At 36.0% G+C, this 16,564-nt stretch overlaps 1 protein-coding gene across 8 annotated transcripts in view; it reads right to left on the minus strand.

The window, feature by feature from the left end:
- RB1CC1 (RB1 inducible coiled-coil 1) overlaps positions 1–16,564 on the minus strand; it is a 73,141-nt gene that overhangs the window by 24,055 nt on the left and 32,522 nt on the right. For all 8 annotated transcript variants that reach the window (XM_090137585.1, XM_031612928.2, XM_031612926.2 and 5 more), the window contains 7 exons: positions 15,967–16,137; positions 11,899–12,083; positions 9,349–9,535; positions 9,187–9,268; positions 8,438–8,499; positions 7,508–7,611; positions 5,409–5,535 (listed from right to left, as the gene is read on the minus strand). In XM_090137585.1, coding sequence (XP_089993711.1) covers positions 5,409–5,535; positions 7,508–7,611; positions 8,438–8,499; positions 9,187–9,268; positions 9,349–9,535; positions 11,899–12,083; positions 15,967–16,137 — 918 coding nt within the window. The remainder of the gene's footprint in view (positions 1–5,408; positions 5,536–7,507; positions 7,612–8,437; positions 8,500–9,186; positions 9,269–9,348; positions 9,536–11,898; positions 12,084–15,966; positions 16,138–16,564) is intronic.

The following is a 16,564-nucleotide window of genomic DNA, read 5'->3' on the forward strand; positions in this document are numbered from 1 at the left end:
ACAAACTAAAAACACTTCAGGGAGTGAATATTCTAAGGTAGTACATGCAAAGCAAAGATGGTACCAATTCTAGTGTGGTCCTGCAGGAGTACCAAGAAGGTAGAGAGTAACTATACAGCATGAAGAGTAAAAACCACAACTCTTCACGTATGTATGGAGCATACTCTGTAGGGAGCTTGTTTTCCTCAAAATTAGTGGTTGTAAAAAATTCCATACTCTGCAATGGCTGTTGTGAGCTGTGCCTCTAGTTGCATTACTAGATTAAGGCCTCATGAAGAATAAAACCTCACATTTTGAGGAACTGAAACTAGATGGAAGACTAGTCGACTGTTGCCTATTCCCATGAGAACCTGATGTCTGCCACGTGCTCTATTTACAGCCTATAGGCAGCAATCAATGCGTATGTCATACGCTGTTATTCCCATGATAATGAAGGAAAAGGAGTTCAGAGCAAGTAAAGAAAACTAGGAAGCAGAGAGAATAGCAGAGCTAACTTTTAGGTTCTGCAGTATTGCTAGGTTACATATATTGCCCTGGTTATATTACTAGGAAAACTCATGGACAAGGAATTGGGCAATTCTTTTAAGGATTACAAACAGCATTGAATTTTGAACTCAACTAGAACAAGCTGTAGATTCATAATCTCATTTGAAAAGGCAGCTTCTCTTACAAGAGCAACTTTTAATACCACAGGATTGCACATGTTAATTACCTGCTACCTATGATGATGACACCTTAATCATCTTACCTCACTCATACAGGCACCTTAACTTTCTCCTAGATATCTTTAACCTAATCGCTGATCCAATTAAACTCTGTATCAGAAAAATGAAAGGGCACAGCAATCTCTTTGATGTGAGGCCATTAAACAGAATACGCAGAAAGCACTAAAAACATTTCAAAATTAACAAATTATTTAAAGAAGAATGTTGTTCCTTTCTGTTTACTCTGATGTAATACTAGAAGAAACTCAAAGACGCATTTCATCATTATCCTTCCATGAACTTAAAAGCTGTCATAATAAGATTTAAGCAGACACAAACCACACATTACTAACATCCCCAAAATGGTATTGGAACCCCTCTCTGACTTACTCTTTGTTCACCTGGCTGCAATCACAGCTTTTCTCTCCTGCCTAAAGCAAACGCACAAAGACCATCCTCCTACATCAGCAAGAAGAGCTAAACTCTCCGAATCAGACAACTCAACTGCTGCATTAACAACAAGCATGGGAAAAACTTCTGTAGTCCAACTTGATGAACCAGGCTTCTATTACCACCTGTTCTGAATAGAAAGCTGAAGTCACAGAACCACAGAATGACTTCGGTTGGAAGTCACCTTAAAAATCAACTAGTTCCTATCCCCTGGGATAGTTGCCTCCCCGGGCAAATACTGTAGGCTATACAGGCAAAATTCAATCCCCGCAGAGTCATCAGCAAGCTGGGAAGATCTTACAGTTCACAAACAACTTGTAGGAGTGTGAAGATGAAGTCATTTTCAGGACTATTATTAAATGTTTATTCATCTTGTTAGTTATGTAGTGTAAATTCCCAGCAGGGATAAGAAAAGGATACTTCATATTCTTTCAGTAATTCTAAGCAAAAGCACAGAAGATATGCAAAAGTAGTATGTCTATTATGTGTGTGTGTGTGTGCGTATATATATATATATATATATATATATATATATATATATATATATAAATAAAAGACACTTCTAGACTGTTTGCAAACCAAAGCAATACAGAGAAGAGACCTAGTGTCTTTCATCAGGTGATAACAACACAAAGAAAATCATTTCAACAGGCCTATTTGCTTCAGTACAAAAAAAAGCGTTCAAATGAATCACTGAAATCACAGACAGAAATAGGCACTTTCAAGATGACATCATGAGTGTTCCAGCTCTGATTGTGCAATGTAATTTACTCTATGGAAAAAGACAATTACCCAAATCTGTCTAGGCATTTGACATTTCTGAGTCAGCCAAGAATCCAAAATGGTCAAAGCACAGCAAAAGAGAAGTGTGAAAAGAACAGATTCTCCTGACTTAGCAAGCATCTTTTTTGTGCAGCCACAAACTAATAAAAATGTCTCAGATAAACAAGTCTGAACCAATTTCTAGATGGATTTTCAGAATATTAGAAATGATTAAGGTGGAATAAGTAAGGCAACTTTTCTTTTTCTTGTTCCATTGTTATGTATTTTGAATTAAAGTTATTGTTTTGATTTCACTTTTTCCTTACTGAAGCCTGGTTCATCAAGTTGGACTACAGAAGTTTTTCCCATGCTTGTTGTTAATGCAGCAGTTGAGTTGTCTGATTCGGAGAGTTTAGCTCTTCTTGCTGATGCAGGAGGATGGTCTTCATGCATTTGCTTTAGGCAAGAGACAAAAGCTGTGATTGCAGCCAGGTGAACAAAGAATAAGTCAAGATGTTTTCAGCTTGGAGTGGACATTTACATATCATAGTGTGATCTGCTGAATTAATATGTTCAGAAAACTCACAGCTGCCACCATTCTTAGCCATTTCATTGTCTAATACAGCGAAAAAGCCCTAAAATACTTATTCATAACAGCTGCTCATAAAGAAATCAATCTTTATTAAGAAAGAAGTGATACACTCTCAAACTTCAGATCAAAAAGAAGCCCAAATCTCATATTCTACATAGAATCATAGAATCACAAGGTTGGAAAGGACCCACAACATCATCTAGTCCAACTGTCCTCCCATTACCACTGCTACCACAAGCTACTAAACCTTATCTTTTAAGCTCCTCATCCAGACACCTCATGAACACTGTCAGGGACGACTCCACCACCTCCCTGGCAGGCCATTCCAGTGTCTGACCACTCTCTGAAAGCAGCAGCTTTTCCTCATGTCTAATCTAAACCTCCCCTGGTGCAACTTGCGGCCATTTCCTCGCGTCCTGTTTGTTGCCTGGGAGAAGAAGCCAAACCCCTCCTCATTACAACTTCCTTTCAGGAAGTTGTAGAGTGCAATGCGGTCTCCTCTGAGCCTCCTCTTCTCCAGACTGAACAATCCCAGCTCCCTCAGCCACTCCTCATAAGACTTGTGCTCCAGACCCCTCACCAATTTCACTGCCCGTCTCTGGACACGTTCCAGGGCCTCCATGTCTTTCTTGAAGCAAGGGGCACAAAACTAAATACTCAAGGTGCGGCCTCACCAGTGCTGAGTACAGGGGGATGATCACCTCCCAGCTCCTGCTGGCCACACTATTTCTAATGCAGGCCAGGATGCCGTTGGCCCTCTTGGCCACCTGGGCACACCGTCGGCTCATGTTCAGCAGAGCATCAACCAACACCCCCAGGTCCCTTTCCTCTTCACAGTCATCCAGCCACTCATCCCCAAGCCTGTAGCATTGCAGGGGTTATTGTGGCCAAAGTGCAGGACCCAGCACTTGGCCTTGTTGAACCTCATCCCATTCACCATAGCCCAGTGATCCAGCTTATTTAAGTCCCTCTGAAGGGCCTCCCTACCCTCAGGCAGATCAACACCACCTCCCATCTTGGTGTCATCTGCAAACTTAATGAGGGTTACTCACTCAATCCCCTCATCTGGGTCAGCAAAAAAGATATTAAACAAGATGGGCCCCAGTACTGACCCCTGGAGGACATCACTTGAAACAGGTCACCAGTGGTACTTAACTCCATTAACCACTACCCATTGGGCACAGCCCTTCTGCCAGTTCCTTACCCAAAGAATGTATCAAAGACTTCCAGTAAATCTCATGTTCAAGTTTCAGAGGGGTAAAAAGATAGAGGACTTCACATATCTGCTTTAAGCAGGAATTTTCTCATTCCAAATTTCACATGCATATGACTTTGAGTACAAAATAAAAATAAAAACAGTAACAGCCCAGTCAATGTGTATACATTGAATTTAACTAGGACCATGGCATTATGAATGGCATCGTGAAGTGATCTGCACGAGGTTAGTACTAGACAGCGTCAAAATCCGAACACTTATATTGTAGATTATAACGTGGAATCCTGCAAAATATTCAACTGCAAGAGAAGCCCAATCTGAAGCAGTAAACTTTATGTAAAGTGTTAAACCCTGCTGAAGTCCCCAGGACAGGTTACAATCAGAAGCTAAAAGGATCCCATTTGGTGTATAACAAAAGTTAGACGCAGAATGTGTAGAAGCAACCTAAAGTGACTGACAGGCTACTCTTTCTAGGGGAAGAATCTACTTGACAGGTGAAGTAAAAGGAGGAAAAGTTGTTTTGTTTTTTTTTGTTGTTGTTGTTTTTTGTTTTGTTTGTTTTGTTTTTTTAAGCTATTTGTTTCCTATATACTCAAAGAAGGACTGCATGTAACACTTCCCCAAAAAGCACGACTGCAACCACAGGAGTAGCTGACACATCAGTTTTCATATTAATGGCTACAACCAGTCATGGGGTCCCTGAATTCTCCTTTATCTTCCTGGGGCAGAAAGACTTAAACAGTGAAAACATCTAAAGAATTAAACAAGCTTATTTAAACAGAATCATAGAATCACAGAATCATAGAATCACTCAGGTTGGAAAAGACCTCAAAGATCATTGAGTCCAACCACAACCTAAGCACACTACCTTAACAGCCCTCCTCTAAATCATGTCCCTGAGCACCACATCCAAATGGTTTTTAAACACATCCTAGAATGGTGACTCAACCACCTCCCTGGAAAGCCTATTCCAGTGCTTAACAACACTTTCTGTAAAGAAGTTTTACCTGATATCCAATCTAAATTTACCCTGATGCAACTTAAAACCATTTCCCCTTGTCCTGTCACCTGTCACCAATGAGAAAAGACCAAGCCCGCTCTCACTGTAAGCACCTTTCAGATATTGGAAGAGAGCAATAAGGTCTCCCTCAGCCTCTTTCTCCCCAGACTGAACATCCCCAGATCCTTTAGTTTCTTTTCATAGGACATATTCTCCAAGCCCTTCACAAGTGTTGTTGCCCTTTTTTGGACCTGTCCAGTGTCCAGCACCTCAATATCCCTCCTGTACTTAAGCACCCAAAACTGAATATTTTTATATTTATGTTTGAAAAATACAAACAATGAGACAAAATACACACATTCAAAGAGGATCATAAAAATAGCAGAAAAATATGATCAAAATAATTCCACTAGACTATAATTTATTCTATTAATTTTACAAATTCTGTGGAATACAAGCATCTGATTTGTTGAAGGCATTTCGTATCTTCAGACTATTTTCTAAATAGACTTACTTTACTTATTATGAAGTAAATTACTACTACTAAGTTGTATGATCTTCATATCTTCACATCTGGAAAAACAAAGTACCTTCTTGAAGCAGATAAAACAACATTATGAAAATGCACAGCTCTTTTTGAATAGAATATTCTATTTTCTTGGTTAAGAAAAATAAAAAACGTACCTTTTGTTCATTCAGCAGGTCAGTAATGGTTTGTGACATTTCATCCAAACTCTGTGCTGCTTTTACCAGGTTATGTAAAGCACGTACATGCTGGTGAAGAGGTTCAAAGTCACAAAGTATTGGAACCCTTAAAAACAATACAGGATTATATCTTTTTGGCACATTGTTACATCTAATATTCAAATGATTAAATTTTTATGTAGACATTCCAGCGAGATAAAGCTTCCCTCTGTATAAAGTTTTTATTTTTTTCATTTCAAATATTTAGCATGGAAAATCCACAAAAGTACCTTTTATTTGTGCTTTAAATTAAGAACTTAAGGACCACAATGATAAAAATAATGGGGAAGTACTGCATCGAGGTCTTTTCTTTCAAGACATAACAGAAGAGAACTGATGGTGATCAAAATCTGTAACTGAAGCACTTATTATTGCAAATGGCTCAATTATTTTCTTCAGTTGGATCCTCTCCAATCCAGCTCCTATTTTGAAGCAGCAATTAATTCTATATTATTCTACTTATTTTAGGTCACCTATCACTGAAAAGAGTGAACAACACATTGTGATCACATTGCCTGTGTTGAAAAGTTACAGGTTTCCTAAACCTTTGAAAAAGTAACATTTCATTTTTCTTGAGAGCTTGTACTTCTAGAATATTTAATTTGTCTGGAATTGCTCCACTGAATTAATGAAACAGCAGTTCATTTAGACTAACAATACAATAAAAGCACATAATGTTTCAATGTACTTTGCATTCTCTAGTCAAAATATATGGATGTGCTATGGAGTATTATTTTTTATGGAATTAAGATTTCAGTAACTACTTAAACTTTGAAGCCCAGAAGACTGAAACACTGTATGAAAATGGAGGCATAATTTTAATCTTGAAGCTCCGGGGATCAGCAGTTACAGAGAAGAATCCCACTGCTCACCCTCAGCTGGCTAGCTTGCTAGCTTGCCAATTGTTTTCTTTGGGATGTTCAATTAAAGCACTGAAGAGATCACTGCTCTAAAGTTCGTTCTGAAACTCAGTGTCTATAAACGTGTGTGAAAGCTAGGCTCAAGTTATAAGTCCGCCACCTTCATCAACACTGCCATCAAATGCAAGTCTGAACCCAGAAGCCAAGGTGAACACAACATAATCCCACCTCTATTGCCATCAAGTGGAAAGCTGTGTCACTACATCAGCCATGAATAGCTTTACTGAATATTTTCTAATAGCAAGACAAAATTCTTACTGGACTCAGTCAGAGAGCTTCCTAGGATGGTCATAAAGTTCTCACAAACCCCAAAATCATGACACTAATATCAGCAATACATAAAATTATAGTTTACATTTTATCTTTAGGATCCCTGAGAAGCAAGTCTAACGAGAGAAATTAAAAGGGTTTATCAGCAGAATCATGATTGATAGCAAATTCACTGTCAAGTAGTCTAAGCTCACTACCCTTATTGTTAACACCAGCAGACATAGCACCAGGAAGATCAGCAGGACTTCAGAATCAAAAATAATACCAATACAACATAAAGATGAAAAATGCAGTGAATTTCAACGCTGCATGCCAGTAACAGGTTTCAGGCTGATGGTGAACCTAACAAATGACAACAGAGCATCTCCATTGGGAAATGGAACTACAGCTCTGTTCTAACAAAAGGATAACCCATACATACAGCATCTCATTGTGGTGATACAGAGAAAGATCTCTTCTGACACAGGACCTTACAAACCAGACTTTTTCTTGCCTATTTCTTGCTCACGAACTTGCTTAACATTATCTTATTTCCACAGGTTTAAAATGCATGCATTTGAAAGCTTATTAACCATCATAGCAATGCCCAACATTCATTACACCTCAATATATAATACATAGGACACAGGTGTTCAGGTCATTTGAACTTGAGTACATGAAGCATAAAAGGAACATATCTGTAGTATGTCAGCTAAAAGCATCGCTTAAGAATGACACCAGTTTAAAAAATATCTGTCTGTCCCTTACATTAAAGATATTAGGAGGGGAAAGAGGGTGTGAATGAGGAGTGAGCAGGACAGAAAGGGAAGCCAATTCGATTATTACAGAGAGGTTAAAAAGGTGATTTACCTGAGTAATGGCTGAACTTCTGAAGGACAAAAAGACTGCAAAAATTGCAAGTCACTTAATGAGATATCTGGAAGCTCACTGTCAAATCTGCGAGGTTTTCTTGTCTGTATCAAGAAGAAATTAATTTATACATTGTTGATGATGATAATAAGATAACTAAAAGATTCAAAAGGAATCTAATTCATAAGTGATAAGTTAAACTATGATTTCTCTTATCAAAGATTTAATTCCCCTTTTAAACAAGCACATCTGGCCATATTCTCAAAACCCTAAAGATTAAATACATAAATTCAAATTTATAGTTATTATCCATAGCACCTCTTCCTCCCTATCACCAAGGTTACTAAAGTTATTAAATCACTAATGTTAAGGGATAAGAGATGACTCCAAAACTTAAGACTAACTTAATACACAAATAAATCCACTATTTAAAATACTAAAAAAAAAAAAGCCAGTAATATTAGTTAATTAAAGTAAAACATTCTGATTCTAATCTGTGAGAAATTAAATAGGCAATGCTCGATTACAGACAAAAATTCTGTTCTACTCATCAAGTAATCACAGGAAAAAAGGAAAACGCTTGATTTAACCACAATTAATTTTATGTTTATATTATTCAGAATATTGGATTAAATAAACAATTATTTCTCCTGGCCTTTGTTTTCTGAGCATTAATAAACAATTTTTTAAATCAATTCTACAGACAACTTCTTAAAAAGGAATAACAAGCTGACACATACTTTCCCACCACAATACAAGTTGGTTAACAGTGTTAATATAGGTCCCTTTAAATAGCAAGAAGTACATTGTCTAGCTATCTCATCTGTCAGGGCAATGTGACAGGTACACAACATGAATTACGCCTCATTTAAATTACTAACTGCTGTTCACAAAAATGAAAGAAACAACAAAAAGATACTAAGTACATACACAAAAGGATGGAGGCCAGGAATCAAGTCCTCTGAACAAGCGATTCCTAAGAAAAGACTTCCCTGCACAAAGAAAAAAATGGTTATTTAAAAGGAATAAATGCAACATACAAACAATGCCTCAACAAAAAACAATTGAGCTATTGTAGTTCAACAGCTGAACTAAATTTGAAGTTATTCCAAACATACCTTTTCTTAACAAAAAGTGGTGACAGAACCTCACGTAAAATCCACCATAAAAGCAGAGGCCTGAATGGCGTGATGAATTCTATTTGCTTACTGTTCACCTTTTCAAAAGCCTCAGCTAATTGTTCAAAGTTTCTTCTTTGTAATCTTGCTAACTTCCTTTCCAAACATTTGATAACCTTTTACTCAATTTTCTTATTTAAAGAAAAAAAACCTCTGGTCAACTGTTCTGAGTGGGCAATTTCAGCTTTTTATTTATTTTTTAATGAATTACAGACAATGCTGTACCAATGCTCAAATACTCAATAAGGATTTCAAAAGGATTCCTTTAAAGGAATCATAAAGCTTGCAGAACACATTCAAGCAGAAACTGCATTCAAGTGTAATAACAATTTTTCTTTCAGAAGCATTAAACTAATGAGAACATTCATAGTATTTTTGATAAAACTACATGGAAAAACATAATCATACACATATTTAAACAAAATATACTGGAAGTATTTTATCTTCTTCTGAAGAGAAATGTCATACTAAGCCACATATCACAGAACAGGAAGTACTTACTGAACAGTTTACCAAAAGATTCTCTTTTTGCCCTTTCAGCTTCATATAGGTGTTTCCCATCATTTATTAAAGCACCTGCCCACTGTGAAAAGAGAAATACATAGTTAATTGTTAATTTATGCACTGACACAAAGGGTTGAACCTGACCTCTTGTTAACTTACCTCCCTGTAGTGTTTTATGAACATTTTTCTCCTCACAACCTCAACGACAGCTAGACAGTACATCTGAGGAACAGTACTGAGAGCCTCTACAACCTTGACCCTCTCTAGGAGTTCTGTCACAAGACGAAGCAATGCTTGCAGTTTCTCTCCATCTTGGTCAGCATGAAGCATTACAAAACAACACCACCTACAAAAGTAGGTTATACGTTAGAAGATAACAACTTAGTCATCTCTTATGCATTTTAATTTCACTGAAATTAGCAGCATCTTTAAATCAAGTGAACAACTACATCATCTTACATGGGACAACAACAGTCTATCTGGAAGTACCAAATAATTTAGAATTCACTAATTGTCTTCTCCATTAATTTCTCAAATAAGAAAGCCTCAAATGTGCTCCATAATTAATGCTCAGTAGCATCTGAGTTAAGGTACTGCTTTGGTAAGTAAGTCTGAGCATATGTAACTTTATAATAAATGATAATGAAGTTTTATCCAGATGAACTTAAAAAGAACCTGCTATGCCCAGAAGAGACTAGTCTAACTCTTAAAAATATTTTCAGAAAAGCATTAGTAAGAAATATTGAATGTGTGATACTGTCTAATAGATCAGATAGAAAGGCTGCCACCTACTCACTCATTACAAATAACAGCAACTCTAAGATACAAATTCCTATATTGAAAATATGAACATTTATTCCTCGGTCAACACACAATTTTTAATCAGCCAGCAAAATAATTAAATCACAGTTTAACTACTGAAACAGTGATAAAATGGAGAGACTGAAGGGAAACATTACAGTAATTTTTTTTCCACCAAAGAAGTCACTTTTAACTGTTAATTTTCTCACAGCAATGAGTAGCAAGAAAGAAAGAGAAGGCATTATATGAATCCAACAAGCATCCAGTTCAAGCACAAAAATGAAGTATTTTCTCCATACAACTGTTACAGTGCTCCTTGCAAAAGCCAGGAGCTTGTGAATTCAAAGAAGAATTAATGGAAGCAATCTCCACCAGCAATTAAATACAAATGAACTATTTCTGTAAGTAAATACTCTTAGACAAAAAGATTCCTTCTCACTAGATTCCCTCATCTGCTATATACTGCTACTGAAGACAGACGAGCTAGAAGAATATTTGGCTTGACCCAGAATACAATATTTTGCTTTTCTTTTTGAAAATCTTTGCTACTCTCTTCAAATCTATTTTTCTTGCATTCACCCTCCTTGCCTCATTAGCTTTTTCCTCCCTAGGGGATGCCAGCCTTTTCCTCTAATAACTCACTAGTTCGGTGCATAACTACATAAATACTTTAACATACAGGAAATTAAAATGATATTTATGGCAAGCTAGCTTCTAGGTACTAACTCTCATTACTTGTGAAAAATGGTGCCAAAAGAAGAAAAGTAATCTTTTCAGTAAGTTAAAGGCTGTTGTATAGACAAACTCCTATTCTGATCTACCAATAAGTAATTCTTAGTAATACAGACATAACAGGATCTTTGTCAATAATGCATTGCTAATTTACTTTACTTTTTCCTGTACCTTGAAACTGCCTCTTCTATACAAACTGTAATCTTGCCATAAAGAAAAAAATCTCCTTGATAGATATCTAATCCAGTGTGCAAGTCTATGGTTCTGTGAATACTGCTACAGAGTCCAAATCCTCCACACAGGACCACCCAGAAACCAAACCCAACATGTGAGAGCACTGTCCAAACACTCCTTGAATTATGGTAGCTTGGGGCTGTGATCAACATCCCTGTGAGGAGCTGCAGCCGCCATGAGGGCTCCCCCTCATCTCCTCTGCTCTGAACAAGGGATCTCACCCTCTTCTCATGCACTTTGCCCTCCAGACCTTTCACTAATATTGCTTAATTATTAATTGCTGACACAAATAAAACTATTTAAACAAAATTATTAAACTGTGTATGTTCCCTATACATCTGACATAACATTAAAATTCGAGTTAAATAGCTTGAAACACTTTAGCAGTGTGAAAAACTTTATCACTGAGCAATATATAATACTTACCGCCTGTGTCACACAGCAATGATGCTCACATGAAAAATACTACTTTTTTTTAATTAATATAATTATTTTTCATCAACTGCTAGTAAATCACAAACTAACAGCATGCCTTTTTTGCTTTGATACGATCACAAGCTACTGACAAGTGTTTCTCGTAAACTTGCTACTGCCCTATGAAAACATCAATAGAATTATCAGTTAAATTTTAAATAAGACATTGATGGCTTCTGAGGTTGATGGTAGGAAACAGGTTTGAGGATACTGTTTTACTGATATGAAGGTCATATAAACGCCTAAGAAAATTTTCTCTTAATATTTTATTTCACACTTAGAAATGATTTGATAAGCAAATGCAAGTTTCAAAGTTTAGACTAACAAAGTTAGAAGTTTATCCAACTTTTATTTTCTCTTTCATTTAGAAAAAGTTCTATGCATTACCGAAAATCTCCTTACAAAATACTTTTAAAATCCTCAATATAAATAGAATTCACAATATCAGGTTGAAAAGTTGTAACTTACTTTAGTCTGACTTGTAGGTTATTTGCAAGCTCCTGTTTGGCAGTGGTACATTTCTGTTTAATATCTAACAGCTTTCTGTGATTAGTTAACATAATCATCAACTGATTTGCATGACTCAAACACAAATCAGGCAGCACAGAAGGATCTTTCAAGTTCTCAGCTCTCTTCTGATTAGCCAAAAATCCCTGGAGAAGAAAAGACATAATGTTAAAAAAGTTTTGTGACAATAAAAAGTCACTGAAGCGATCATTTTCTCTGTAAGAATGCAAGAGTTTATTAGAACTTCCTGAAAATATTTGGTAGCTAACAGAATCATACATTGTGAAGTCACTGTCCAACATGCATTCCTTTCATTCTATAATCCAATTCAAATACATATGATCTGAGATTTTCTTCTCCTAACATTACCATCACAACCTTGTGAGACCTTAATACAACAAACTGACATCAGTGAAAGATTATAAACTTAATGCAGCAGAAAGAAATAGATACCAATACTGAGGCAATGAACCATCAGTCTGATTTCAATAGCCAGCTTGGTAAATTCAAGCATACTGAAGACTTAGCATTATAACACGTTCAGTATTACTGCGGGCTAAATTATCTACCTTCTGAATATCAAAATTCTTCTACGAAACCTGTTTTCCTCTCTCCTCCCTATGAACACACATACAAACTCAGACATTAACTTCAATTATTACCTCCTGGATTGATTAGCAGTGCATCATAATTGTTACTACATTTTCAGCCAGGTAAATCCCACTTAAGACAAATTACTGAATTTCTTTATGCATCATCAAATGTACAACCATAAGAACAGAGAAACAAATACACACAGTGACAATTAAGGATGCCCAATATTGAAACATCAGAAGAACCGACTTAAAACTTGTCCTTAATCTCTTCAAAAAGTAATTATCTGGCATTAGCTCCCCCATATTCTATCGGATATACGTTTCAGAAAAAGTCTGAGTGTAATAATTACTGAAACATTAAAAAAATATATATATATCAGCCTCAGAAACATTAAGTGCTTTTTCTAGATGTCTTTTTTTTTTTTTTTTTTTTTTTACTCAGAAGTACTCATGTTATGTGAATGAGAAATTCACCTTGGGTACCTATGATGTAAGAAAAGACAAAAGACCATTACAACCATTATTTTCTTTGGAACCCAGACAGCAATACAGATTCTCTGAAACCACTGTCTAGCTCCAGTTGTCCAGCTGAGTACAAAGAATTACAATGGTGTAAACTGTATTGGTAATATGAAGACTGCTCCAAAAGTAATGCCTCCTATTATGTTGGCCTACTGTATCAGAGGCAAATGTTGCTAGTATAGCAGTAGCGGTTGAACCATGCAATTAATATCTCATTACACTTTGTTGCTGTGCAACAGATGGCAGTAGAGGGGCAGTCTGACAGAATAGCATCTGACACAGAAGTGCATATGAAGCAAAGGTGCTGAATTCAATTCCTCCATGCAGAAAAAAAATGTTACCCATTTACCTTCATTGACATTTGCTGAACATTTATGGAGAACAAGCAGAGGATGTGAGCTAAAAAGCTGAAGGAGAAAGGTCAGACAGCTAAGGCTGGGAAAAACCTGTAATAAGGCAAAATGATCTCCTAGGAAGTCCTATTCGTAGTGACAAAGGCTAATAAGACTCTCAAATCTTCAACATTTGCTCTGAATGTTCCTTGTTTTTGGTGAACCAGCAGAAAACATGAAAATGTAGGAGGGTGAAGAATAAACTTTACAGTAGACAACAAGTACAGCCAGATGTTTTTTGTAACTTTGTGCTGAGCAGGGTAAGGAATTACCTGTTGTTCGTTCTATATATATATTGTACAGACAATCCAAAAAAGGGGAAAGAGGGGCAGAATAGGGAAGATGCACCACCTAACACGTATCTAAATATGTTTTAGAATGCTGATTACACAACATATATAGATAGATATGCATAGAAGAGGCAGTAAAGTCAGGTACAGCTTTACTCTTAGTGCCAAAAGACTATTTGTAAATTTGAAACTGCAGAAGATATTCTGTCCCTATGGATCCATGCTTGAAGTATGTTTTAAATTCAAATTCCTATTACATGCTAGTAGCCAAAAATGTAAAATGACAAAAAAAAATAGGGAAAATAAATGTGGGAGAAAACTAAGATGCAAGTAATCAATTGTTCTCACAAGTTCTTGCCTTTCTGGCCCTGAGAAGATGAAAGGGTTCATGACGTGACTGTCACAAGTAAACTAAGAAAGGTGCTGAAAAACAGATATGATAATGCTTTTCTTGATTTACTCAGTTACTACTTCAAAATCAAAGAAGAAACAAGAATACTTAACATTTTCGACTGACTTGAATTGCAATAGAACTATCCCAGAATCAAGAAAGTCATATGCAAATCAGTGTGTTGACTATGGCTAACAGTTCTAATAGGATAGAACTTCTATGAACCTAGTTCATGGAAGTAAATTTTGATGTAATAATGTTTTTAAAAGCTGACTATCAGTAGGGAAAATTTGAAAAAAAATACAACACAAAAGTACATGCAAGAAAATGTAAAGGTCAAGCTACTGAGTCAAATCAGACAAAGATTGAAGGAACTCCAAATTTTCTAGAAAAGTACTTTTGTAAGTAATGCCCCCTAATGATCATAATTAAATATGATAACGACAGAAATTCCAGATTTCGTAAAAAATATGTTTTGAATTGAACAAAATAGACTTCTCCAGTAAACGTTAGGGGGCCTCTAACATTTAATCACCAAGTAATTTTTCATATGAAAGTTGTTTAATTGTCAGTTCATTGAAAATCAGATGAAAAAAAGAAAAAAAGAAAAAACAATCCTTAAGGCATGTCCAGGGATGAGCAAATTATCTAAGCAGTGAAGCCTTCTAGCAGCGCATGGGCTGTTCTGTGTTCTAAATTTGTTTTGAATTTCAGTAATAAACTTGAAGTTGGAGTAAAAAGTCAACTCAAACTCGGAAAAACAAGCCTGCAGCTTCCAATACACACACTGCCACTAGGATTACCATTTAGATGTTTCTTATCCTTGTTCCATCAAGTATATCTACTTGCTGTTCCTTTATGAACAGAAATGGTTCACTGTTTAAAGGTATGATGCAAAGGAAATTTTTTTTCCAGTACCACTAATATTAACAGCTACTATAAAAATTGTTAACGTTACTTTAAAGAACACTCACATTTTCACGTATATTTTTGAAGAAAAGTAAACCACTGCACTTAGCCACTCTTTTTAGATTTCTATGCCAACTATTACTTTCATGATTAACATGATACTAGCCCTGGTATCTTAAATGTGCCTAAGTTTGTTTCAAACAGTATCTAAACAACTGCAATACGTAGAAGTATTTATAAATCTTTTCAACCAATTTTTAGGCATCTCACTCAAGACAAATTGGTAAACTTAAGACAGACTTCTCATTCAAGTGACAACTGAAATCCAGCTAAGACCACAATCAATAACACTGGACAACCAAGTAGAAAGATGGAATACTATCTTTTCCATTATGTGAAATCTCCTTTATATTTAGAAGCTGGCTACAACATAAGCACTTACGCAAGGCTGAAATTTAACACTAACATACTCCTAGATTCCAGTCATTGAAATTACAAGAAAACAGGCTCCACTGTTAAACAGTGCAGTGTTTCATTCAGAAGGGGAAGGGAATCTATCCATCTCTCAAGTTCTGATTTTCTAGTTGTTTTTTCTAGTTCTAAGCCACAAGGATAACAATGAATCCCTCCACAAATGACAACTGAAGGTTACCACTCCTTCTCTAACTACTAGTGTATAACAGTGGTTCTCAACTGTTCAGAAAAAAAAAAAACGAACAGAACAATACTTTGAAGTATTTAAAAGAATATGAGAATCATACAGAAAATATCAGATTAAAAATTACCAATATCTAAACTGCTAATTATTATGAATAATGAAAGTCATCCTGCACAACAATATGTGCTTGTTTCATTATAATTTTTATCAGCATGCATATATCAAAAGTTAACATCTTCCAGTGTCTCATACGCACATATGTATACATTACCTGAGCAAGTTCTTTTTGTTCATTTACCAGTCTGCTGCAACTTGCTATCATCTGGTCCAATGCATAGAGCCTATCCTCAAGGCCTTTAATAGCCTTCATGTTCTGATTATCTAGTTTGGCAATAGTTTGTCGACATTCTGCCAAAAAGGGCTGGATGATCCTTGGATCAAGCTGGGGAAAATAAATAAATAAATAAGTGCACTTGTTGTACTGAAAGATAATACTAAATAACTACATTAATTTTTATACCTTTATTGTTTTTACCTTCACTATTATTAGTTATCAATACTATTTTAACCAGGATTTTTGTTTGAATCAAACATGTGCCTACATCTTTCATTTGTTTCAGAAGCAGTAAGTCTGAGTGGTATCATAGAATATCCCAAGTCACATCAATTTATTTGAAGTATTCCAACTAGACTTAGGATACAAATAACATACAAACATAGACTAGCATAGAAATCCAGTTCTGGCAAGGAGAAGGGACGAGGAGTGGATGGGGCGATTAAAACCACTGAACAGTTTACAGTGGAAAAGAATCCATACAGCCACAGTTAAAAAGAAAGATAAACATGACTCAGTGGGAAGTCTAATAGGA

This window comes from Phasianus colchicus, chromosome 3, assembly GCF_987193195.1.
Source record: "Phasianus colchicus chromosome 3, bPhaCol1.hap1.1, whole genome shotgun sequence".
NCBI lineage: Eukaryota > Metazoa > Chordata > Aves > Galliformes > Phasianidae > Phasianus > Phasianus colchicus.